The following is a 23,224-nucleotide window of genomic DNA, read 5'->3' on the forward strand; positions in this document are numbered from 1 at the left end:
CGCTTTATTCAACACCGCCCACAGGAGCCTCCCTCGGGGCCGCGGCCTCTGTGGAGGGGCCTTCCTGGGACCTGTGATGGCCTGGCCCCAGGCAGCGTCCGCGGTCCTCAGGGCTTTGTGCTTTGACTGGACTTGGAAGGATGCAGTCAGCCCGACCTCCTGGGCCAGCGTCCTTGGAGGGAGTGGGCAGCGAGTCTCAGCCCCGAGGGGCTCCCACTGCCACTGTCGCCCCGCCGGGCAGGCCACAGCAGCCCAGGGTGTCTGGCCAAACGAGGCAGCAACCCAGGTCCCTCCCGACAGTCATGGCCACAGGTGTGGCAGGGCTGGGACAGGGCTGGCGGTCCCTGGGGCCGCACCGGCCCAGGGTTCGTGTCTCCAGACTGATGGAGGGGCTGGGGGCCACCCCAAGGGCATTCCTGGGGCTGAGGGAAGGGGGCTGGCCCGGGGTCCACTCAGGGTAGCTCCCAGTCCTGCGTGCCCTGCCCGGTCCTGCATGCGCCAGCTCCCCTGGCCCGGGGCACTTGCTGCAGGGAGGGACAGCACGACTCTGACCGCCTCCAAACCCCATGCTCCACAGAGGCTGCTGCCCAGGCCCAGCCAGGAAACGCGCCTGGGATGGGGATGCAGAGGCCCCAGGTGGTGGGAGGCCCCACACCTGCCGGATCAGCGCCACTGTCCCTGTTCTACGGGGCAAGACCGAGGCCTGGAGGTCAGCCGATGGCGGCGCTGGCCTGGAGCCTGGCCCGAGTCCGGCCGTGAGCAGTTAGTCCTCTGTCCACGGCGCCGACCATCAGGCTGGGCTGGGCTGCAGACAGCGAGGTCTTCAGGCGCTGAGGCCTGAGTTCCCGTCCGTGCGCAACAGACAGAAGGTTAAGCAGCTACGTGGACATCGGCCTCGCCTCTACCATGGGTTTTACTGAAGGAAAATGTCCGGGTTGTGCCATTTGCTCTTGGGAGCGCTGTGCCCGCCGGGTGGGCCCCGGGGAGCCATTGTGCATCCCCTTCTGGAAGGGCCGACGGGCAGTCTGGGACACCGTCCCTCACGTGTGCAGGTCGGGAGAGGAGACTGTTCCGCAAGTGTTTCTCCAGCCCCGCGGGGAGCCTCGCAGGCGGCCCAGTGGCAGCTGTCCTGTGCGAGAGGTCCAGGGCAGCAGCCACGGGGACCAGGCTGGCCCGAGTCCAGCGTGGAGCCATGACCCCAAGAAGTAGCCATGGGGGGGTCCATCGGGCGAGAGGCCGTCCTTCAGCCGTGTCCCCATGGCCCAGGGGAGGGGACACGCCTGGGCAGGGTGAGGGCCGAGTCTGCAGGTGGCCCCATGCAGGAGTCTGCAGGTGGCCCACGGGCGGGTGGGGCCCGTGCAGGGACAGAGAGGGCGCCATCAGTGCCTGGCGGGCCGTCCTCCTTGAAGACAGGTGCTCTCGGGAGGCGCCCGGCCCAGCACTGCTGCCACTGGCACAAGGCAGGTCCCAGGGACCCGGACCACCCCTCACCCGTGGTCGCTACCCGCGCGAGATGGAGCCTGGGACCCGGCCAGTGCCCGCTCTAGACGTGCTCCATCTCCTGGTCCTGGTCGGGCCCCTCCTCCTGGTCCTCGTCATCCTCATCCTCGTCGGCGCCCACCCTGTCCAGCGGCGCCTCGCCGTCCCGGGCCAGCTCCTCCACGTGGGCCAGCATGTCGGCCATCAGCGCCTCCTCCAGCCGCTTGCGGACCTGCTGTACCAGCTCCTCCTGCCTCCTGGGGACACAGGAAGACCCGCTGGCCAGGGCACGTCCCATCTCTGGGGAGACGGGGGTGCTGCGGGCGCCCCGTCCAGACTGACGCCCCCGCCCCTGGCCCCAGCACAGCCCGCAGGCCTTCCCCAAATCAGCACCGCTGAGAGGGCGGCTGCCGGCCTGGGCCAAGGACCCCTGTCCCCTCCCTGCCGCCTCTATGCTGCCCCCCTCAGCACGGGGACCTGATTCTGTGCCTGTCGCTCCCCTCCACCAGCCACAAGTCCCTCCTCCCAGCAGGACCACAGCCACTGCCACTGCTGGACCTGACACCTGCGGTTCCCACCTCACTGACTTTCTATTTCTGCAAGTTGTGCTTTAAAGATCTGCCTGGACTTTTCAGACAGTCGTGTTCTTTTCCTGCCCTTTCCCTAGGGATGAGCCCTGTGCATACACGTATGTGTACGCGCACACGTGTATGTGTACATGCATGTGTATACGTGTGCGCATACATGCAGTGCATGCGTGCATGTGTAGTGTGTGTGTACCTGTGTACGTGCATCTGTGTGTGTGTACACGTGCGTGTGGTCTCACCGCTGTGTCCTCGCCTCTCTCGGGGCACAGGGCTGCCCTCTCACACCCACCTGGCTTTTACCTGCAGTCCCGAGACTGCCCCCCACAGTACTCCAGGTGCGGCTGCTCTGCCTTCCAGCCCCTCCTGTGGGTTCCTAAGCCCCCCGCCTTCTCCCAACCTCAGCTGTGCACTGATGTTTCAAAGCTGAATACAACCCATGTTCTACCCTCTCAGCACCTCTAGATGTTTCCTGCCCAGGAGCCACTTCCAACCACCTTCCAGGAGGCCCTCCCAGACAGCTCCACCCACACCCGGACACCACACATGGGGTCCTGGCCAAGCGCAGGCCCAGCATCCAGGACCTGGGACGCGTCCCGCTTCCCCTCAGCCCACCCTGCCCGGTCCTGTGTGCGCCAGCGCCCCCTGACCCAGGGTCTCACAGCCCATGTGCAGCCCCGCTCAGGGGAGCCGTTGCGGGGCCAAGAGCCCCGTCCTCTCCCGCCCCTGCAGGCTGCCCCACCCCCCAGGTGCCCGCCTGTCTGAACCGAGCCCTCCCCCGGCCACTTCCACATCACACCTGGACACTGGCGGGGGGTGGGGGGGGGCTACCTGATGTCCTCATCGGTCACCATGAAGGCCTTGCAGAGCGGCTGGGCTGTGTTGAGCCACACCCCGGGGTTCTTCTCCACGGCGGCTGAGAGCTGCCCAGTGATGGGCAAGGTGCTGGTGTGTAGGGCGCTGGCGATGGCCGAGAGCAGCGTCTCATCCGTGCAGCCGGGACCCACGCCTGCCGGGCAAGGGAGGGTGGTCGCCGTGGGCACCAGCCTTGTCCCCTCAGCCCCGATTTCATCCTGAACCTCCCTTTACAGCCGGCCCTGCCCGGTCCTGTGTGCGCCAGGGCCTCACAGCCCACGGGCAGCCCTGCTCAGGGGAGCCGTCGCAGGGCCAGGAGCCCCGCCCCCCAGGAGTCTCCCTGTCTGAATCGAGCCCTCCCCGGCCATTTCCATGTCACACCCGGACGCTGGAAGGGGGCGGTCACTCCCACGAAGTACAGGCAGACAACTACCCTCTCAGGGACAGCAGGGATGCTTTTATGGCGCGGCAGGGAAACCAGACCCCCGAGTGTTTTCAGGACCCCGTGACCAGACGCGGCCCCAGCGTCAAGTGCAGCCCGGCTGGCCCCAGGCTGGGGGAGCACGGGCCTCATTCCTCCTCCATCTCCCCCCTCCCCCCCACAGGGGGTCACCTTGCAAGCCCTTGGGGAGGTCCATGGTCTTCACGAGCTCCTCTGCGATGTCAAAGGCATTCAGGCCGCTCAGCTTCTTCTCCCAGAAGAGCTGCCGCCACACAGACAGACGTCAGGCCGACAGGATGGCCAGGCCACCTGCTCCCACAGCAGGCGACCCTAGGCGGCCGGGATGGGGGTCTCAGTGTGACCTCTGACCCCCACACCTGCTGGGGCTGCTCGCGCCCCAGGGTCCTCGCAGGGCAGAGAAACCCCAAGCCCCGTTTCCGGCAGGATGAAGACCCAGGATGTCAGATGCGCCATCGGACGGTCTGTGGCTCCGCTTCACCCGGGAGCTGGGGGGTGGGAGGTCCAACCTCCACCCCAGGCCGAGCCCCGGGCCCAGGGCAACAGCCCCGGCCGACCCCTGCCACAGCCCGAGCAAGCGCTGTCCGTGGGCACCGCCCGGTGCAGACAGGGGACCCAGGAGCCCCCGGACGGGCAACAAGCTCACACCCTCGACTGCACCTCCAGACTCCGGGGAGGGGGGCGACAGGCAGCCCCACAGGTTTCTGACCTGTTACCTAGAGGGCTCCAACCCAAACGGCACGGCACCCAGGGTGGCTGCCCACGGCGGGGCCCAGGCCCTGCAGGGTCCCTGAGCGTCTCCCCCTCTGACGGCCACGGCCCCCTGCTCTGGCCTAGCACCTCCACAGCCCACTATCTACCGGGAGTTCGTAAAGATGCATGAAAACGCGGCTAAGGCTCAGTTTTTGGAAAACAGATCACAAAACTGCATTTGTGGGATCTTATCAATCTGTTCAAGACAGTGGCCGGCCCGAGGAGGCCCAGCATACGCGTGTCGGGCGCTGGTGCCCGCAGGACCGTGCCCCGGGGTGATGGCTCCTGACCGTGGTGCTGGGGCCCGGGGCCCACGGACTCGGCTCTGAAGAGTGGACCAAGTGCCGGAGCTCACCTGACGGGGCTGCTCCACGGCCTTCTGCGGGTCGCTCTTCACCTTGTTGCTGGGGTGGTTGGTGATCTTGGTCACTGGCTGCTTGAAGATGGACGCCGTCTGCCTGACCGGGAGGGCCGTGTTCAGGTCGGGCTTGCCCTGCAGGGTCGGGCGGGGTCCTCAGCGGGCTTTCCCCGTCAGCGAGAAAGCCGTGCCCCGCAAGGGGCTTCGGGGAACAGGCCCCGGTCACCAGCACACTGCGTGGTACCCACGGATCCAGAGGTAACGCCAAGCCCAGGCCCAGCTGCTTCGCTGCCCTCGGTGCGGCCGTAGCGGGGGCTCCAGACACACACCTGCCCCCTCTCACCACCCCCCACCGTCCCTCTCACCTCCCGTGCCTTGTTCTCCGCAGAGAACACCTCTGCGCCCTGGCCACCTCTGTTCTGCAGCCGGGGCAGGGAACAAAGTCCCCCGAACACGCGTCCATCAGAGACCCGCAGACACATTGGTCACCAGGCGCCCAAGTGTGGACCAGAGCCGAGCCGCCTCCCAGGCCCCATGCCCGAGCCTCTCCTGGGGACAGATGACGGGCGGTTTCCTGTCTTCTTTCTGCTTTTCCACAGCTGCTGAGCTTCCCCCAGTGAGTAGCTAGGCCTCTAACTCCAGGATGGGGGGTGAGCCCTACCCAGCAGCGGTCGGCGTGGGCTCACCTTGACCTGGCTCGGGGAGTCGTAGCGCACCCGCTGCCGGCTCTTGTTCATCTTGCCCATCAGCATCTTGCCCGTGCGGAAGTCGAAGGTGCTCAGGTCCATGGAGCCGCCCAGGTAGCGCGCCAGCTGGGGCTTGCTCCGGAACTTCTTCCCGCTCGGGCTGCGGACACAGCGCGGTCAGCGGAGGAGGGGGCCGGGGGGGAGGGCCAGGCCGGGCCGGTCCACCCTCTCCCCAGCACAGCAGATGCCGAGGCCGAGAGCAGGGATGGACGCCCCGACCTTCGGAAGGATGGGGCCCAGCCCTGGGAGCCTGGCTGGAGTTTCTGGAACATTCCAGAAACAGAATCTGGCCGTGTTCTTGAGAAAAGACCCAAGGATAGCAGGTCCATTACAGCATTATGGACCTGTCCTGGGGGGGCTGGGCTGTAAAACCTCAGTGTTGGGGCCAGGACACCAAAGAGCTGCCCAGGCAGGACCTGCTGGGAAAGCCTGAAACCTGGCTGTGAAGCTCTGCGATCCTGCTCACCCCATGGACCAGCGCAGGGGACTCGCCTTTCTAGGAAAAGCTAACGCCAACCTCTAGCTGCCGTGCAGACTCAGAGCTCACGCTACAGGTGACCAGAACGGGACCCAGTGAGCATTAATGATGACACGTCCCTGGGCACAGGGACTCCTGCAGCCACTCTGGGAAACAGTCTGGCAGTTCCTCTAATGGTTAAACAGCAATTCCACCCCTAAGTATCCAAGAGAAATCAAAACACATGTCGACATAATAACTTACACCTAATTACTCACAGCAGCATGACTCACTGGGCAGAGTGAAAACAGCCCAGATGTCCCTCCACACACGGGAGCATCTCTCAGCCATGAAAAGGAGAGAAGCCCTGACACTCGCTGCAACGTGAATGGACCCTGAGAACACGATGCTCAGTGAGAGAAGCCAGACACAGAAGGACACACAGAGTGTGATTCCATTGATGGGAAACGTCCAGAACAGGCAGATCCAGACACAGAGAGTGGGTTCCTGGTTGTCAGGGACTGGGGCTTCTCTTTGGGGTTATGGAATGTTCTGGAATTAGAGGTGATGGTTGCACAGCCCTGAATGTACTAGGAACCAGTGAGTGGCACACATGAAGCCTCCAGCAGGCCTGGCACCCATTTAGGACATCCCTGTCACTCTCCATCTGAGGCTAACAAGGGCCTGCACTTTGCTGATCTCCCCTGAGAGCCTCTAGGCTGAGCCTGAATTCAAGCCAGCACACGCCCGCCCCCTCCAGGTGTCCCTGGGCACTGCGGACAAGTGGCAAAAGCGGGAAGAGTGGAACCCGTTCCCGCCCCACCAGGGCCTCACCTGGGTCAGGGCCAGCCCCACCACCTTGGGTTCTGAGACCCCCGTGGACTCTTCTGGAAGATCCATTTTTCCGTTATGCTCTGTGCTGGCTGACGTGAACGGAGTCTACATGCCTGGAGCAGCGGAAAGGACCCTGAGTCCCGACTCTGGCTCCAACTATGGCCACAAAGAGGGCCAGGACCCTGACAAGCACTCGCCAGCACTTCCTGGCCTCCAGTCACCCCACCTGCTGCTGTTCTGCTTTAAAAAATGCATAAGGACAGGGAAACAGAAATGCAGAACTGTAGATTAGGGGCTGGGGAGCAGGGCTAAGGGCAGAGATAGTTAAAGGTCTAGGGCTCTTCTGGGGGGAGGAAAAGGCTCTAGCTTTGACCGTGGTGGTGGCTGCAGCTACCTGAGAACTGTACGCTTTACACGGGTGAACAGTACGGCATGTGACTCCTACCTCGATAAAGCTGTCACAAAAGTGAACGCAAGACAGAGAGTGGATGGGGGCTACGAGGAGCTGGGGAGCTAATGGACACAGGGCTCATTTTGGGGTGATGAGAACGTTCCAGAACTAAAGAGTGGTGATGGGTGTATGAAAACCGCTGAATTGGACACTTTTAAAGACTGAATCGTATGGAATGTGAACTATACCTCAATTTTAAAAACAGGTTTTGCAGATCTGTATTGGGACAGAAAAATGTCTGAGTTGTTTTATCCAATGAAAGAAAAAAACTTCTGTAGTAAAACCACACGTGTAGAACAAAAATGAGCACTGCGGCCTTTCTACGGAAACAGGCCTACCCGGTGGAGTAGACAGGTAGCCAGAAGCCGGGCGGAGGGCAGCCCTCGGCTGAGTTGGTGGGACCCTGAAGCACTGGGGCCGTCATGGGGATGGAGCCAGCACCAAGTGTGGAGCCCAGGGCCTGGGCCGGATGCAGGGCTGTATGAGGGGTGATGAGCGGGTGTTGACCCCAGGCCTATAAGGAGGCTTGTAACCCAAGATGCCCAGTGAGGCCCAAACAGCAAGATGAAGCTGGTTCTGGCCAAGCTGAGCCCGCTGTCCAAGGAAGGGGGGTCAACCTGCCGAGCACCTCCTGCTTTCCTGAGTAGTTGCACCTTTAAAATGACCTCTGGGGTCTTCCCTGGTGGCGCAGTGATTAAGAATCTGCCTGCCAATGCAGGCGACACGGGCTCGAGCCCTGGTCCGGGAAGATCCAACATGCTGTAGAGCAACTAAGCCCGTGCGCCACAACTACAGAGCCTGCGCTGTAGAGCCCGTGAGCCACAACTACTGAGCCCGCGTGCCACAACTACTGAAGCCCACGCACCTAGAGCCCACGCTCCACAATGAGAAGCCAACGCAATGAGAAGCCCACACACAGCAACAAAGAATAGCCCCACTCGACGCAACTAAAGAAAGCCCGCGTGCAGCAACGAAGACCCAACGCAGCCAAAAGTAAATAAATAAAATTAATTTATTTATTAATTAAAAAAAAAAAAAAAAAAAGACCTCTGGGACTTCCCTGGTGGTCCAGTGGTTTAAGCCTCCACGCTCCCAATGCAGGGGGCGTGGGTTCTATCCCTTATCAGGGAACTAGGATCCTGCATGCTGCAATGGTGCAGCCAAAAAAAAAAAAAAAAAAAAAAAGCTCCGGTAAGTCCTCTCTATTCCACGCACCCCAAAGAATGACGCTAACTTCCAAGTCCTCAACTTCTTGCCTGGATTGTAAATGTCAGGCAGGGAGATGATTTTTCCAAAGAAAATACTCGGCTGTAACCAGATGCTCCGCCCCCATCTCCCAGTCCTGAGGGCCAGGTCGCCAAGCTGGAAGGGCGTGTGGGTGAGTCCTACAGAATGGTCTGTGAGGTCACTCCACCTCTCCTTCAAAGAACACACTGGCTCTCTCCCACTCTCTGGACTAGCAAACCAAGGTTCCACATCCCTAGGGGCAGGGCTAAGATCCAAGGACAGGTCTGTCTGACTCAACAGCACTGGAGATCTGCCTTCCCTCTGCATTAAGGAACCAGGAAGGGACTTCCCTGGTGGTCCAGCGGTTAAGACTCCACGCTCCCAATGCAGGGGGTCCAGGTTCAATCCCTGGTTAGGGAACTAGATCCTTATCCCGCAACTAAAAGATCCCACATGCCACAACTACAGATCCCGCAAGCAACAACGAAGATTCCATGTGCCACAACTAAGACCTAGTGCAGCCAGATAAATAAATATTAAAAAAAAAAAAAAAAGAGAACCAGGGAAATCCATCTGTGCTCCCTGCTTAGTCACCTGGCTCGGCATCGGGTGGTGAGAAGGCCAAGGGTCCACATTCCAGAAAACATATCACATCCCCCCCAGACCTCCGACCTGCTGGGACAGGGTATGTCACCCACACCAGAGACCTGGGAGTGGCACTGGACCCCGCACCCCGCATCCTGTCTCAGGCCCTCACCTCTCATTGGAGCCGTGGGAAACCTGAAATTCCATCTGTCCAGCCCCAGTTTGGAGCCCTTCCCTACCACCAGACCCCTATGCTCGGGGGCGGGGCCTTGGAGCAGTGTCCCACTTGACAGAAGCCCGGAGAGGTTCCCAGGCAGGTGGGGACAAGAGGTGAGGCGATGACGGGCTGGGGCCCTCTAGCCACGCTGGCCCCGGTTCAGCTCCTGAGCCTCCTCACAGGCTGCTGGCGCTGCCTGGACTCTCCTCCTGGCTCCACTGCCAGGGCTCAGCTCTGTGCTGCCTCCCCAGACAAGCCCTCACTGACCCGCCCCCAGCTCGACCAGGCACTCCCATCATCTGCCCCTCACAGACCCCCACATCTCTCTGCATATGTCATCACCTGTTAACTATGAAAGCAACGGGGTGATGGCTGGGGCACCAGCTGTCACCCAGGAGGGGAGGGCCCAGGTCTCACTCCCAGCTGAATGGCCAGGACAGACACCCAGCATGTGCTGCAGAGGCGTCTGTTAAATTAACAAAGGACTAGAGGAACAGAGATCTGCCTCAGTCTTTAGACCTAAAAGGAAGAAGTGAGAACACAAGTGTGCTCAGAATTAAATGAGGGGAGGTGGTGAGAGGCCTCTTCACGCACCCAGAAGGAAGCTTTTCTTAACAGCCAGCGAGGGAGTGACGTCACAGACAGCCGCAGTGAGGGGGAATACACACGTTTCCCTAAGAGATACCGATCGTAACCCCACTATTTCATGCTTGACATTACGGGACCCCAGCCAATTACAGTACACACTGGAGGGCCACCAGCACTCTTTGGACACTAGAACCTGAGCTTGTCCTGGATGAGCTGCCATCCTTACCCTGCTCACTTCCTTCACTCCTCCCAAAACGGGGACAGCAAAGGCCCAGGACCTGCTGCACACCCCCCAACACCTGGCAGGCATTCAACACGTGGCAGGTGTCCCGCCTGCCTTTCTTTTGTCAGAGTTCTAAAGCAAAGGGGAGGGAGCCATCAAGCCTGGCTCAGAAACAAAAGCATCTTCCACCAGTCAGGAGAAGGAAAAAAAAAAAAAAAAAAGGAAGGAAAAGGCAAACAGCAGGTGGTTGACGGTCTGGGGCTGGGCTTCCAGCCGCCTACTGATTCTGTTTCACTGGGGGGGGTGTCCCTGCCACCTCTCAGCCCAAGGGCAGCCCTCTCTCCAGTTTGGGTGAGGGAAGCTCACAAAGGCCGCGTCCCCGGTCTGGCGACTGGAGAGGCCACTACCCACGGTGCCCAAGGATGGGGGAGGGGCGGCTCTTAAAAGACACACATCTCCAGCACCAGGCCACCCTGTGAAAGGCCCAGGAACCTGCATCCCTAGGCAGCCCTCCCTGGTCCCCCAGAGCGAACCCTGCTCCCTGAAACCCGGGATCCCCACCCGACCCAGGCTGCGCGCGGCCCCAGGAGCGCCCCACGAGGACCAAAGGGACAGCCCAGCCCCCACCCCCGCCTCCCAGCGGCGTCTGGCCCGCGCCGGGGTGCCCCTTGCCCAGCCGGCCGCTTCGCCGCGGCCGCCGAACAAAGGCCGCCACCAGCCCGGTGCCGGTCCCAGGGCCATGCGGCTGCGGGGGGAGCGCAAGCACACTGAGCGAGGGCTTCGCCGGGCACGCACGCGCACTGGGCTCGGGCCCGTCGGGCACGCACGCGCACTGGGCCAAGCGCCCGCCGCGCGCCGGCACGCACGCACGCACGCACAACGCACGCGCGGGGCCCAGGCCGCGGCCCGGGTCGAGGCGCCCAGGCCGCCGCAGAGGCCGCTGGGAGGCGCCCGTTGGGGCCCTCCCCGGCCGGCACGTTCATTCACCTATAGTAAAAGACATCCCTGTGGCCGGCCGACAGCCCCGACCTTCTGGGCACTTCTTCCCTCTCCCAGCCCTGCGGGAGCGCCGGGCACTCCCACCTCTTCCGCTCCATCGCGCCCGGCTCCTCGGCCCGCCGCCGCCGCTGCCGCCCGGACCCCCGCTCGCCGCCGCCGCCGCCGCCGCCTCAGCTGCCTCCGCCGCTGCCGCCGCCACTTGCCGCGGCTGTTCCGGCCCGTGGGCCTCCGCCCTCCGCCCCCAGCCGGGCGCGCGCCGGCTTTGCCGCCCTTTCGGCCCCCTCCCCGCGCTCGCCAGCCCCCGCTCGGGGGGCCCGCTCCGCCCACCCGCCCGCGCGCGGGGCCCCGTGCTGCGCAGGCGCTGCGCAGGTCCCGCCCCTCGGCGGCGGCGCCAATCAGCGCGCGGCCTGAAGGTGGGGCCTGTGGCGGCGCGCTGCTCGTCCGCTCCGCGCCTGCGCCCTGGGCCGCCCGCAAGTGGCTGGTGGCCCCTGCTTGCCGCTGCGCTGTTCGCCTTGGTCTCTCTCCTGCGCCTCTTCCGAGGCCCCGTCTGTGTCCCGGGATGCCCGTCCAGTGCCGGACCGCCATCCCGCCGCTTCCCTGGTCTCGTCACTGGCATCCGCGTTTAGGGTCATTGTCGGTGACCACCCACCTCCACACCCCAAGGCCCACCCGACGCTTTAATGACACCTCAGAATCCGGCCCCCTCTTCCCGCCTCCTCCTTAGTCCATCCGCTTTCTGTCTCCTGGGGCTCCAGGCCCTTACTTGGGAATCTCCCGCTCCCCCCCGCGTCTTGTGTCCCCTCCCCCTCCCCCAGGCCCTCTCCTGCCTGCCCTGCTCCCCCAGGGCAGAGCCTGGCCGGCCCAGGGCAGGTACTTCAGAAAAGACTGCTGAGTGAGTGGCCGGAGCTCTGGGCAGTGCCAGGAGCGGGCTGGGCCTCCCGACGGGCCTGTCCTGGCGTCGGGTCCCTGGGGGAGGGGGAGGCTGCGGGTGGGAAGGCCCTGGGCTCCCCCGAGGGCAACAGGCCTGGGCCGCGCACCTGGAGCTCCCTGCGGGTGTCTTCGCAGCCTTGGGGCCCCCCAGGTCCCTGCTCTAGTTGGAGGCGGGGCTTGGGCGGGACGCCGAAGACCATGGCCCACAGGTGTCACTTGTTTATATTAAGTCCCCGGGTAAGTGCAACTTCTCAATTTCGTACGTCCCTTTCCCTCCTGGGTTCCCCAAGGGGTAGCTGGGCTGCTCTCCCACAGACAAAGGGCATCGTGGCCGGGGAGGCATCCTGATCGGCGAGCGGTCACCCCTTTACAAAGCTGGTTCGGAGTACTGGATGCCTCTGTGCAGGTCAGGCCCAAACCCAGGGCTCCAGGACCTGGCCTTCCACAGAGGGCAGTGCTGGTCGCTGTTGTGTTTTCTCCCAGCGTGTGCGACTTCGTTTTCATTTAAAAATCAAAGTTGCAAAGATAGATGCGTGCATTGTAATCAGTGAAAGCACGTGAAGACGCTTAAAGGAAAAAGTTGTCAGCCTTCCTGTGACAGGAGACCCCAGCACCACCCCAGCCCTGCTTTTACTTCTCTTGGGTGCACACCCAGAGCTGGAATTACTGGATCACGTGGCGATCCTATATTTTAAATTTTTGTTTTTGTTTTTGTTCATTTTTTGAGAAGGGCAAAACATTAATATATTTTTTGTGACTTCTATACAGTTTTCAAAGTGTGCTTTCCATTTACAGTTATTACCAAATATTGGCAATATTGGTCATGTCCTACAGTACATCCCTGAGCCAATCTTATATACATTTTTTTTTAAAGGATTTTCTTATTTATTTATTTATTTATTTATTTATTTTTGGCTGTGTTGGGTCTTCGGTTCGTGCGAGGGCTTTCTCCAGTTGCGGCAAGCGGGGGCCACTCTTCATCGCGGTGCGGGGACCGCTCTTCATCGCGGTGCGCGGGCCTTTCTCTATCGCGGCCCCTCCCGTCGCGGGGCACAGGCTCCAGACGCGCAGGCTCAGCAATTGTGGCTCACGGGCCCAGCTGCTCCGTGGCATGTGGGATCTTCCCAGACCAGGGCTCGAACCCGTGTCCCCTGCATTAGCAGGCAGATTCTCAACCACTGCGCCACCAGGGAAGCCCCCCTGAGCCAATCTTAACACCCAACAGTTTGTACCTCCCACCCCCGACCTCCCACCCCCGACCCCTATCTTGCCCCTCTCCCCCTCCACTGGTAACCACTAGTTTGTTCCCTATATCTGTGAGTCTGCTTCTTTTTTGTCATGTTCACTAGTTTGCTGTATTTTTTAGATTCTATAGATGACCGGTATCATACAGTATTTATCTTTGTCTGACTTATTTCACTTAGCGTAATACCTTCCAAATCCATCCATGTTGATGCAAGTGGAAAAATTTCCTTCTTTTTTATAGGTGAGTAATATTCTATTATATATATGTACCACATCTTTATCCATTCATCTGTCGCTGGACACTTAGGTTGTTTCCATGTCTTGGCTATTGTAAATAGTGCTGCTCTGAACACTGGGGTGCGTGTATCTTTTTGAATTAGTGTTTTTGTTTCTTTTGGATATATACCCAGGAGTGGAATTGCTGGGTCATATGGTACTTCTATTTTTAGTTTTTACAGAAATGTCCTTACTGTTCTCCATAGTGGCTGCACCAATTTACAGTCCCACCGACAGTGTAGGAGGGTTCCCTTTTCTCCACGACATTCTCACCAACATTTTTTATTTGTAGACTTTTAGATAATAGTCATTCTGACAGGTGTGAGGTGATACCTTACTGTGATTTTGATTGGCATTTGTCTGATGATTAGTGATGCTGAGCATCTTTTCATGTGCCTGTTGCCCTATGTTTAATCTTTTGAGGAACTGCCAGACTGTTGTCCACGGTGGCTGCCCCATTTCCCATTCCCACCAGCAGCGAACAAAGGCTCTGATTTCTCCGCATCCTCCGTTGTTATTTTCTGGGTTTTGACAGTCGTATACCCATGGACGTGTGGTGTTGGATTTGACCTCATGGTTGGATGATGGAAATGCAACGCCTCCACCTCAAGAACCAGCCCCGCCGGTCTCACTTGCTTCTCAGAGAATCTGACCCCCTCGGGCCCCGGCTGACCCCAGAGCATAGACAGTGGGTCTCTGGGTGTTACTTGGCCCGAGCCAAGGACTGTCCTCGAGGGACTGTTCCAGAGGCCTGACCGGGAGGGTGGCCGTGACCCAGGGTGCTGGCGGCAGACGCAGAGACGAGAGGCCAGGAGGCCTGGATGGGAGGGACGGGGGCTGCCCAGCTCCTCTCCCGTTGGGCTGGGCGCTGCTCCTTTGAAATAAACTCTTTGCCCAGGCCTGCTGGCCCAGTCCCCAAGCAGACGTCTTCTCCTGCCCGTCTCCACAAGGTGAAAGATAGAAATTAAACCAGGAGGTGCCATGTGAGGACCTTGAAAAGACTTTCGGAGGCAGGGTCTCTCTCCCCTGCAACTGCTGCCGTCGGGGCCAGTACATTCTCTGTGGGGTCATCGTGGGCGCTGTGGGGTGTGGAGCAGCATCCCTGGCCCCGCCCACTCATGCCAGGAGCCCCCCCCTGAGTCGTGACAACCACGGATGTCCCCAGCCAAGCGTTCCTGCAAGCTAATATGAGGCATTCATGGCACTTACCTTGGGCAGAAAATTTAGTGGGCGCCAGAAACTTCAAGATTAATGGCAGTTAATGCAATATTTTAACAATCCGAAATGAATGCAAAAAATCCATGATGAACAAAATGTCAAAAATTTTTAAAATTTTAATGAAGTATAGTTAGTTGATTTACAATGTTGTGTTTAATTTCCGCTATACAGCAAAGTGACTCAGTCTTACATATATATATTCTTTTTCATATTCTTTTCCATTATGGTTTATCACAAGATATGGAATGTATTTCCCTGTGCTATATAGTAGGACCTTGCTATTTATCCATTCTGTATATAATAGTTTGCATCTGCTAATCCCAAACTCCCACTCCATCCCTCCCCACCCTTGGCAATCACAAGTTTGTTCCTCTGTGTCTGTCTTTGTTTTGTAGATATGTTCATTTGTGTTGTATTTTAGATTCCACATATAAGTGGTATCATATGGTATTTGTCTTTCTCTTTCTGACTTACTTAGTATGACAGTCTCTAGTTGCATCCCTGTTGGCTGCAAATGGCATTATTCTTTCCGATAGCTGAGTAGTATTCCATTGTATATGTACCAAACTTCTTTATCCATTCATCTGTCGATGGACATTAATGTTACTTCCGTGTCTTGGCAATTGTACATAATGCTGCTATGAACATTGGGGTGCCTGTAACTTTTTAAATGATAGTTTTGTCTGGTATATGCCCAGGAGTGGGATTGCTGGATCATATGGCAATTCTATTTTTTGTTTTTGTTTGGCCACGCCATGCGGCTTGTGGGATCTTAGTTTCCCGACCAGGGATTGAACCAGGGCCCTTGGCAGTGAAAGCACGGAGTCCTAACCACTGGACTGCCAGGAAATTCCCTATTTTTAGTTTTTTAAGGAACCTCCGTACTGTTCTCCATAGTGGCTGTAACAATTTACATTCCCACCAACAGTGTAGGAGGGGTCCCTTTTCTCCACACCCTCTCCAGCATTTATTATTTGTAGACTTTTTAATGATGGCCATTCTGACTGGTGTGAGGTGGTAACTCACTGTGGTTTTGATTTTCATTTCTCTAATAATTAGCGATGTTAAGCATCTTTTCGTGTGCCTATTGGCCATCTTTGGAGAAATATCTATTTAGGTCTTCTGCCCATTTTTCGATTGGACTGTTTTTTTTGTTATTGAATTGTAGGAGCTATTTATATACAAAATGTAAAAAAATTAAATACAGATTGAACAGTACTGTGCCATTTTAAAGTGAGACAAAATGAGGAAGATATGCCCTTTAGACATTTTTTAAAGCAATATTTACTGAACACCAACCTAGTACAAGACATTGTAAGAAGATATTTTTATTTTATTTATTTAGTATTTTATTTTATTTTATTATTTTATTTTATTTTTTGGCCGCTCAGCGCAGCATGTGGGATCTTAGTTCCCCGACCAGGGATCGAACCCACACCCCCTGCATTGGAAGCAGAGAGTCTTAACCACTGGACCGCCAGGGAAGTCCCCCTTTATACAATAAGTTTTTATGTAGTTTTTGATGGTTAACTTTCCCCTCCCTGAACACTGAAGTGGTTGAAAAAGTATTGAAATGTTGAAAAGGAGTTGTATGAGAACTCACAGAAGTTTAAGCCTAAATATTGTACTTAATGCGAACCTGAAGTTATTAGAATTTTACTTTTTTGGCTTTCACAAAAGCAAACTCAGATATTTTCATTAAAACCATTAGCCATTACAAAAATACATAACTCGTGTACAGGGGCTCACATTTCCTTTTGTTTCAGGCTTTGATGGGGGGCTGTGGGACTGTCCACATCTGCATGAGTTAGAAATTTTTTTTAAAAAATTGAGTAACTTATCTCAGAATCCGTCACTTATAGGTATTTAAGTGGCATCTATTCATTTATGTATGAAATAACATCACTCCACAGATATTGTTATAATGGCAAATGACAGGAAATGAATGTCCTGTGCTAATAGACTGGTTAGTAAATGTTGGTACCAGGCAGCCATTTAAAAACTGAGGACGCTGTGTGTTTCTTTTCTGTTTAATTGAATTGTAGATTTATAATGTGTTAGTTTCAGGTGTACAGCAAAGTGATTCAGTTATACACATGCATGTATATTTTTTTCATATTTTTTCATTATGGTTTATTATAAGATATTGACTATAGTTCCCTGTGCTATACAGTAGGTTCTTGTTGTTTATCTGTTTATAGTAGTGTGTGTATGTTAATCCCAAACTCCTAATTTATCCCTCCCTTCCCCCCTTTCCCCTTTGGTAACCAGAAGTTTGTTTTCTGTCTGTGAGCCTATTTGTTTTGTAAATAAGTTCATTTGTATCATCTTTTTAGATTCCACATATAAGTGATATCATATGATATTTGTCTTTGTCTGGCTGACTTCACTTAGTATGATGATCTCTAGGTCCATCCATGTTGCTGCAAATGGCAATACTTCATCCTTTTTTATGGCTGAGTAATAGTCCACTGTGTATATGTACCACATTATCCATTCCTCTGTCAATGGACATTGAGGTTGCTTCCATGCCTTGGCTATTGTAACTAGTGCTGCTATGAACATTGGGGTCCATGTATCTTTTAATACATTTATTTATTTATTTATTTTTGGCCGCGTTGGGTCTTTGTTGCTGCGCACGGGCTTTCTCTAGTTGCGGCGAGTGGGGGCTACTCTTGCGGTGTGTGGGCTTCTCATTGCAGTGGCTTCTCTTATTATGGAGCACGGGCTCTAGGCACGCGGGCTTCAGTAGTTGTGGCTCACGGGCTCTAGAGCGCAGGCTCAGTAGTTGTGGCGCACAGGCTTAGTTGCTCCGCGACATGTGGGATCTTCCCAGACCAGGGCTCAAACCCATGTCCCCTGCATTGGCAGGTGGATTCTTAACCACTGCGCCACCAGGGAAGCCCTCCATGTATCTTTTTGAATTAGAGTTTTCATCTTTTCCAGATATATGCCTAAGAGTGGAATCACTGGATCATATGGTAATTCTATTTTTAGTTTTTTAAGGAACCTCCAAACTGTTCTCCATAGTGGCTGCACCAGTTTACATCCCTACCAACAGTGTAGGAGGGTTCCCTTTTCTCCACACCCTCTCCAGCATTTATTTGCAGACTTTTAAAAAAATATTTATTTGGCTGCTTTGGGTCTTAGTTGCGGCACGCAGGATCTTTCGTTGCAGGCTTCTGGTTGGGGCACACAGGCTTAGTTGTCCCGCAGCATGTGGGATCCTAGTTCCCCAAACTAAGATCGAACCTGCAACCCCTGCATTGGAAGGTGGATTCTTAACCACTGGACCACCAGGGAAGTCCCTTATTTGTAGACTTTTTCATGATGCTTTGTGCTTTCCAAAGTAGCATGGCTTCCAGGAAATAAGCCATAGGTGGAAAATGTGCAGAAGTGTGTAGAACATGCCACTACTTGTGTTAAAATATACAAAGCTGCTGTGGACTTAAAAGTGTCTCCCTGAAATGTGTATGTTGACACCCTAACCCCCAGCGTGGCTGCATGTGGAGATGGCACCCCCCGCAGAAACAGTTAAGGTTAAATGAGGTCAGAAGGGTGTGGCCCTGGTCCCCTAGAATTAGCATGTCCTAAGAGTCCCTGGAGCGCTCACTTGCTCACATGTCAAGGGGAGGCCACGTGAGGATGCAGTGAGAAGGGGGCTGTCTGCAGGCCAGGAGGCGGGCCCTCGCCAGGAACCAACCCTGCCAGAACTGAGCTCAGACTTCCAGCCTCCAGAACCGTGAGACATTCATTCTGTAGCTTAAGCTGCCTGGCCTGTGTTTTATTGTGGCAGCCCAAACAGACTAATAAAACAGCTCTTCTGCACAAATAGAACGTTTCTAGAATTTTCCAGAACTTGGCAGGAGTTGGAGGGAACTGCCTGTATGCAGTATATCCTCGTGTACCCACTCATTTTTGTATCCCCGGTGATGGTTTAACACGTCTACAGGTTCTGATGTTCCTCCTTCCAGACACAGAGCCTAATTCTCCTCCCGAATAAGATGTGGAGCAGGAGATGGCCTGAGAGTCCTGAGTAGGTCATAAAAGGCACAGAGGCTCTTCCCTGCCTGCTCTCGGGCTGCTGTGTAGTAAAGAGGCTCAAGCAGCGTCTGGGAGGCCCACGTGGGGAGGAGCCACGTGAGAGGGCCTCCTGGAAGCCCCGACTCCCCACCCCACCCCGGTACCACCCTTCATCATGCAGCTGATGCCTCTACTGCAACCTCATGAGGGACCCTCAGCCAAGAACCTCCCAGAAAGATCACTCCCAAATTCTCACTGAGAGATAACGTTTGTCTTGAGCCACTAGGTCAAGGGTAACTTGTTAAGGCAGCGATCAGTAAAAACCCCGTGCAGGTATTATCCACTAAACATCTGAAGTAATCAAACCATGTCTGCCAGCCACTGGGAAACTGCAGATTTGCAGTTTTGGAGTTGAAAGGCTCCCCGGGTCATTTGGGCCCCTGGGCCTGCAGTCAAGATAACCAAGCCCCAGCATGAGCACGTGCAGGCCAGCAGGTTTCAGAGTGAGGTTTAATGCCGTGTGTGTTCACACACCAAAGCTATTTCCACCAACATAGGAAACCTAACTCGCGCCGTGTATTTCCTCGAGGTCAATCCCAAGAGCCTGGGCCGTTCCAGATGCAGATGGAAGGGGGCAGCACCACCAGACACCTGGAGGGGGAACGAAGCAGGGTGAGCAGCAGATGCTGAGCGCCCAGTAAGAGCACAGATGCTGCAGACAGGCTCTAACACCAGATCTGGCTGTGCCACTTAGGAGTCTGTGAAATGGGGATGCACGTGCACTCTGGGCTGTCAGGTGGGCAGCACAGCGCCGGGCTCGTCAGTGCTCACAGCAGCCCGCCCAGGGAGGCCAGCCTCCACTTTCCTGTCTGTAAAACGGGGCATCCCTCCGTCCCACCCAGGGTGCAGGCTCAGCCTCCAGGACTGAGCCCCGAGGGGCAGCACCCACTCCCCAGCCCCACAAACCGAGGCTGCTGGCTGGCAGCTCTGCGCCACCAGGCAGGAGCTAGTGCAGGGCTCTGCCCTCAGGCAGGGTTCTCCAGGTGAGCCCCCAACACCTGCCGGCCCAGCCCTGGACCTGCAGGGAACACTGCTCCTCTGCTGCTCAGGAATCCCGGGCTACACCAGCTGACAGCTGCTGAAACTTACCGGAGGGGTCCGAGGGGGATGGGTTTAATTAATCGTCCTTCTTGAACTTGCCGTTGATGTAGGGCACCCAGTCCATAATCAGCCGCCAGTCAGTGGCCCACACCAGCCCCACGGCTCCCACGGTGCCCCACATGCCCACTGTGGGTAACCTGCAAGAACGGGGGTCAGGCCTCACCCTCCCGGTAGCGTGGCCGGATCCCCCCCATCCCAAGCTGCCGTTTACCAGGTGCCCACACCCCCCAACACACCTGGCCCTGCCCAGCGTGTGGACACATCCTGCTGATGACCCTGAGGGCAGGCACCAGGCAGGTGACCCTGAGGCAACTCCATTCCCATCTGCTTTCATATTAGAATATGCATGAGGGTTGTTTTTTTTTTTTTTTTTTTTAGTAAATTAATTTATTTATTTTTGGCTGCGCTGGGTCTTCGTTGCTGCACGTGGGCTTTCTCTAGTTGCGGTGCGCGGGCTTCTCACTGCAGTGGCTTCTCTTGTTGCGGAGCACGGGCTGTGAGCGGAGCGTGTGGGCTTCAGTAGTTGTATCACGCGGGCTGGGTAGTTGTGGCTCGCGGGCTCTAGAGCGCAGGCTCAGTAGTTGTGGCGCACGGGCTTCGTTGCTCCGTGGCATGTGGGATCTTCCCGGACCAGGGCTCGAACCCGTGTCCCCTGCACAGGCAGACTCTTAACCACTGCGCCACCAGGGAAGTCCCTGCTTAAGGTTTTATTTGAGGAATTCCACTAAAAAGAGAAAAAGCCCAAGCTTGTAAAGCATAAGGATATCTAAACTTTGCAGGTAGGCACGTTAACGCGATTTGCAGCAGCTGGATCCCTGAGACAGCCGATGGACTGAGGGAGATGTGAGTTATCAGGGTCCCTGTCTCACAGATGAGACCAAGGCACAGAGAGGGCAAGCCATGCCCCGGAGACACACAGCCCACCGGGTGCACAGCCGAGGCAGGGACTCCAAGACCACCACACTCCACATTTACGTCCAGTGATGGGCAGGGTCCAGGATGGCCCCAACAGTCCCACCTCCTGGTGTTCACACCCCTGAACAGCCCCTCCCCTTGAGGTCAGCAGGATCCAGTCACTCGCCTCTGATGAATCAAATACGAGAGATGATGGGCTGTCACTTCTTTTGTTTTGGTTTGGTTTTCTTTGGCAGCGCCACGCGGCTTGCGGGATCTTAGTCACCCGACCAGGGATTGAACCCGGGCCCCGGCGGCGCCGAGTCCTAACCACTGGACCGCGAGGGAATGTCACTTCTGAGATGGGCTTTTAGAGACTGGCTAGGTCAGGGCGTGCTCATTTGCTCTTACCCTCTCTGCGGGGAGCCAGCTGCTAGTTTGTAAGCTGCCCTGTAGAGGTGTCCCTGTGGCAGAGGACTGAGGGTGGCCCCCTGCTGCAACCACAGGTGTGACCTGGAAACCTCCAGTAAGGCCTTCAGATGAGACACTGATCAGGGGACTCAGCTGTGTTCCAATTCCTGACCCACAAAAACTGATAATGAATGTCTGCAAAACTGCTGCATTTGGTAGGCTCTTCGTTACGCAGCGACAGAGAACTCTCACAGGCTCCATCGCTGATCTGTGCAGGGGCAGAATTTGTACATGGGTGCCCACTTCACTGGATCGCCGTAACCCATGGGCCTGGGGTGTTGGGGTGGAGAGATGGAAGCAGCAACACCCCCTCCCCAACCTGCCTCACCAACGACACCCCCTGCTCCCTGGGGAGAGGCCCGTACAACTCAACTTTGCGCTTTGGTGGGGTCCCGGTTACTGCTGCTTTTGGAACAGGCTCTGGGGCAGGTGTCACGAACAGAGAGGGAATCTTTCCTCTCACAGCCCAACAGCTTTGAGGGGTGCTGATGTCAGAGGAGCCTGCCCTCAGGGAGGCCTCCACCGCCGGCCCCCCCCCCCAGTCATCCTGGCCACTCCCCTTGGGGCCCTATGGAGCTCACAGAGAGGGAGGTGGCCACACACCTGACCTCCACGGGGCACCGAAGGTGATGATGCTGCTGACAATCCCTCGTGGGACTTCGTTACACCCTCACCACCTCTCCTCCCCCTCCTCACAGGAAGACGCCCAGGGCTCGGGGAGGAGCTGAGTGCAGAGTACCCAGCTGGTGAGCGCGGATGCTCCGAGCCTGAGACCCCACAACTCCACAGTGCCTCCTGGGGGTGAGTCCCGCTTCCTGGCCTCCGGAAGCCAGTGTGGGTGGGACAGGGCTGCACCCACCCCCTTTATTACTTTACATCAACCTCATGCCATGGATCACATCGGTTTAATTTTTTTCTGGTCCACGACCTAGAGCGTCAGCCAGGAAGGTTCCGTTTATCGCTGTGTCTTTGGCACCCGACTCAGTGGTAGATGCGAGCACACACCAGGTGCTCAGTGGGTGCTGCTGCCGACTGAACGAAACCCTGGATGAGGGGGTCGCTGGTCTGACCATGCGCAGATGGGGACGGACCGACAGCGCCCGGGGGCTCGAGCCGCCCGCGGTACGGGCTGCAGGGGCCGCTGGCGGTCCCACCCGACGCCAGGGACGGCCTTTCCCTGAGCCTGGGTCGCCCCAGCTGTAAAGCGCCACTGTCACTGTCCACCCGAAGGTCCCTGCCGGCGCCACTGTCCAGGGACAGCCCCCACCCGTCACTCTCCCTGCCGGGGCTCAGGGACACGACTGCGGAGTACAGGCCCCCTGTTTTTCAGCGCCTCACATCGTGGGCTCCCCAATCTCGGCTGCCACATGGGGTTACCCCCATCCCACCCGCCTCCCACGGGGGTCAGTCAAGGACAGGCGCGGCCGTCGGCTTCACAACAACGTCAAACAAAAGCAAAGCCAGGAGCGCACAGGATCAGTTTCCAGGCCCCAGGAGCTGAGCCGGAGGTGCTGGGCGCGGACTGGGTGGGCACCGTCGCGGCCCCCAGGCAGAGCGACTCAGGATCGGGGGCCAGCCACGCGCGGGGCAGACCGCGCCGCCGCTCTGTGCCTCAGTTTCCCCATTTGGGACCTGGGAGGACAAGGGGTCCGGGGGCGGTAGCCGCATCCTCACCAGTTTCTGGCCAGCTGGCGGTAGCGCGGGCCCAGGAACCTTTCCAACATAGCGGCGCCGTCCCAGCTCAGGGTGACCCTGGCCCCGCCGGCTCGGGCGCACTGCGCAGGAGCGGCCGCCGCAGTGCGCAGGCCCACAGGGAGGCCCCGCCCCGCCCGGCCCGGCCTAGCCCGGGCGGGCTACCGCGCGAGATCCGGGGACCGCCACTGCGCGCGCAGACTCGGAAGATATTTGCACCCACTTCCGGGGAGGGTCTGAAGAACGCAGACTAGAGTGGGCGGGTCCGGGAGGCGGGGCTTTCTGACCACGTGACGTGGGGACGCGGGGTCTGCCTCTCCGCTCTGGCGGTCAGAGTGGCCCCAAGCTGCGTAACCTCCTGCGACTAAGTGTGGCCCGCGACATTTGACTGGTGAGTTTGTGTCCTTATTACGTGCCAGAACTTTATTTACAGTTAAAGAAACAGGCCAAACGGGGAAGGGTTAAGCCCAGAGTCGCACAGAGGGGAAGGGTGGGATT

The 23,224-nt window shown here is 57.3% G+C and overlaps 2 protein-coding genes and 1 long non-coding RNA gene across 9 annotated transcripts; 1 reads left to right on the plus strand and 2 right to left on the minus strand.

Annotated features, from left to right (window-relative positions):
* Positions 1-1,332: 1,332 nt before the first annotated feature.
* MBD3 (methyl-CpG binding domain protein 3) lies at positions 1,333-11,401 on the minus strand. Of its 6 annotated transcripts, none has more exons than XM_057541257.1 (6): positions 10,901-11,048; positions 5,176-5,335; positions 4,487-4,624; positions 3,532-3,622; positions 2,895-3,072; positions 1,333-1,736 (listed from the first exon to the last, which is right to left on the minus strand). In XM_057541257.1, exons 1-6 carry the CDS (start codon positions 10,912-10,914, stop codon positions 1,544-1,546), a joined length of 774 nt encoding a protein of 257 aa, XP_057397240.1. In that variant the 5' UTR covers positions 10,915-11,048; the 3' UTR covers positions 1,333-1,543. The 6 variants fall into 6 exon arrangements, 4 of the variants coding, with proteins under 4 accessions (XP_057397240.1, XP_057397239.1, XP_057397238.1 ...); XM_057541256.1 differs by having other exon boundaries at positions 4,487-4,585; positions 10,805-10,940; XM_057541255.1 differs by having other exon boundaries at positions 10,805-10,940.
* Positions 11,402-11,528: 127 nt separating this feature from the next.
* Positions 11,529-17,091, plus strand: LOC130707308 (uncharacterized). Of its 2 annotated transcripts, none has more exons than XR_009007210.1 (3): positions 11,529-11,983; positions 13,171-13,232; positions 13,691-17,091. It is a non-coding gene; the product is annotated as an uncharacterized LOC130707308 (long non-coding RNA). The 2 variants fall into 2 exon arrangements; XR_009007211.1 differs by having other exon boundaries at positions 13,701-17,091.
* Positions 17,092-19,000: 1,909 nt separating this feature from the next.
* Positions 19,001-22,860, minus strand: LOC103010463 (cytochrome b-c1 complex subunit 10). Its single transcript, XM_057541258.1, has 3 exons — positions 22,709-22,860; positions 19,658-19,806; positions 19,001-19,159 (listed from the first exon to the last, which is right to left on the minus strand). Exons 1-2 carry the CDS (start codon positions 22,756-22,758, stop codon positions 19,686-19,688), a joined length of 171 nt encoding a protein of 56 aa, XP_057397241.1. The 5' UTR covers positions 22,759-22,860; the 3' UTR covers positions 19,001-19,159; positions 19,658-19,685.
* Positions 22,861-23,224: the final 364 nt, after the last annotated feature.

The sequence above is a fragment of the Balaenoptera acutorostrata genome, chromosome 2, assembly GCF_949987535.1.
Source record: "Balaenoptera acutorostrata chromosome 2, mBalAcu1.1, whole genome shotgun sequence".
In the NCBI taxonomy this organism is placed as follows: Eukaryota; Metazoa; Chordata; class Mammalia; order Artiodactyla; family Balaenopteridae; genus Balaenoptera; species Balaenoptera acutorostrata.

Excerpts from the sequence above, each read along its gene's own strand:
- LOC103010463 (XM_057541258.1), bottom strand. The coding sequence starts at position 22,758 with ATGTTGGAAAGGTTCCTGGGCCCGCGCTACCGCCAGCTGGCCAGAAAC. Across the intron at positions 19,807-22,708 it reads CGCCAGCTGGCCAGAAACTG|GTTACCCACAGTGGGCATGT; the intron begins GTGAGGATGCGG and ends CCGTTCTTGCAG.
- MBD3 (XM_057541255.1), bottom strand. The coding sequence starts at position 10,914 with ATGGAGCGGAAGAGGTGGGAGTGCCCGGCGCTCCCGCAGGGCTGGGAG. Across the intron at positions 4,625-5,175 it reads ACTCCCCGAGCCAGGTCAAG|GGCAAGCCCGACCTGAACAC; the intron begins GTGAGCCCACGC and ends CCGACCCTGCAG. Across the intron at positions 3,623-4,486 it reads CCGTGGAGCAGCCCCGTCAG|CTCTTCTGGGAGAAGAAGCT; the intron begins GTGAGCTCCGGC and ends GTGTGGCGGCAG.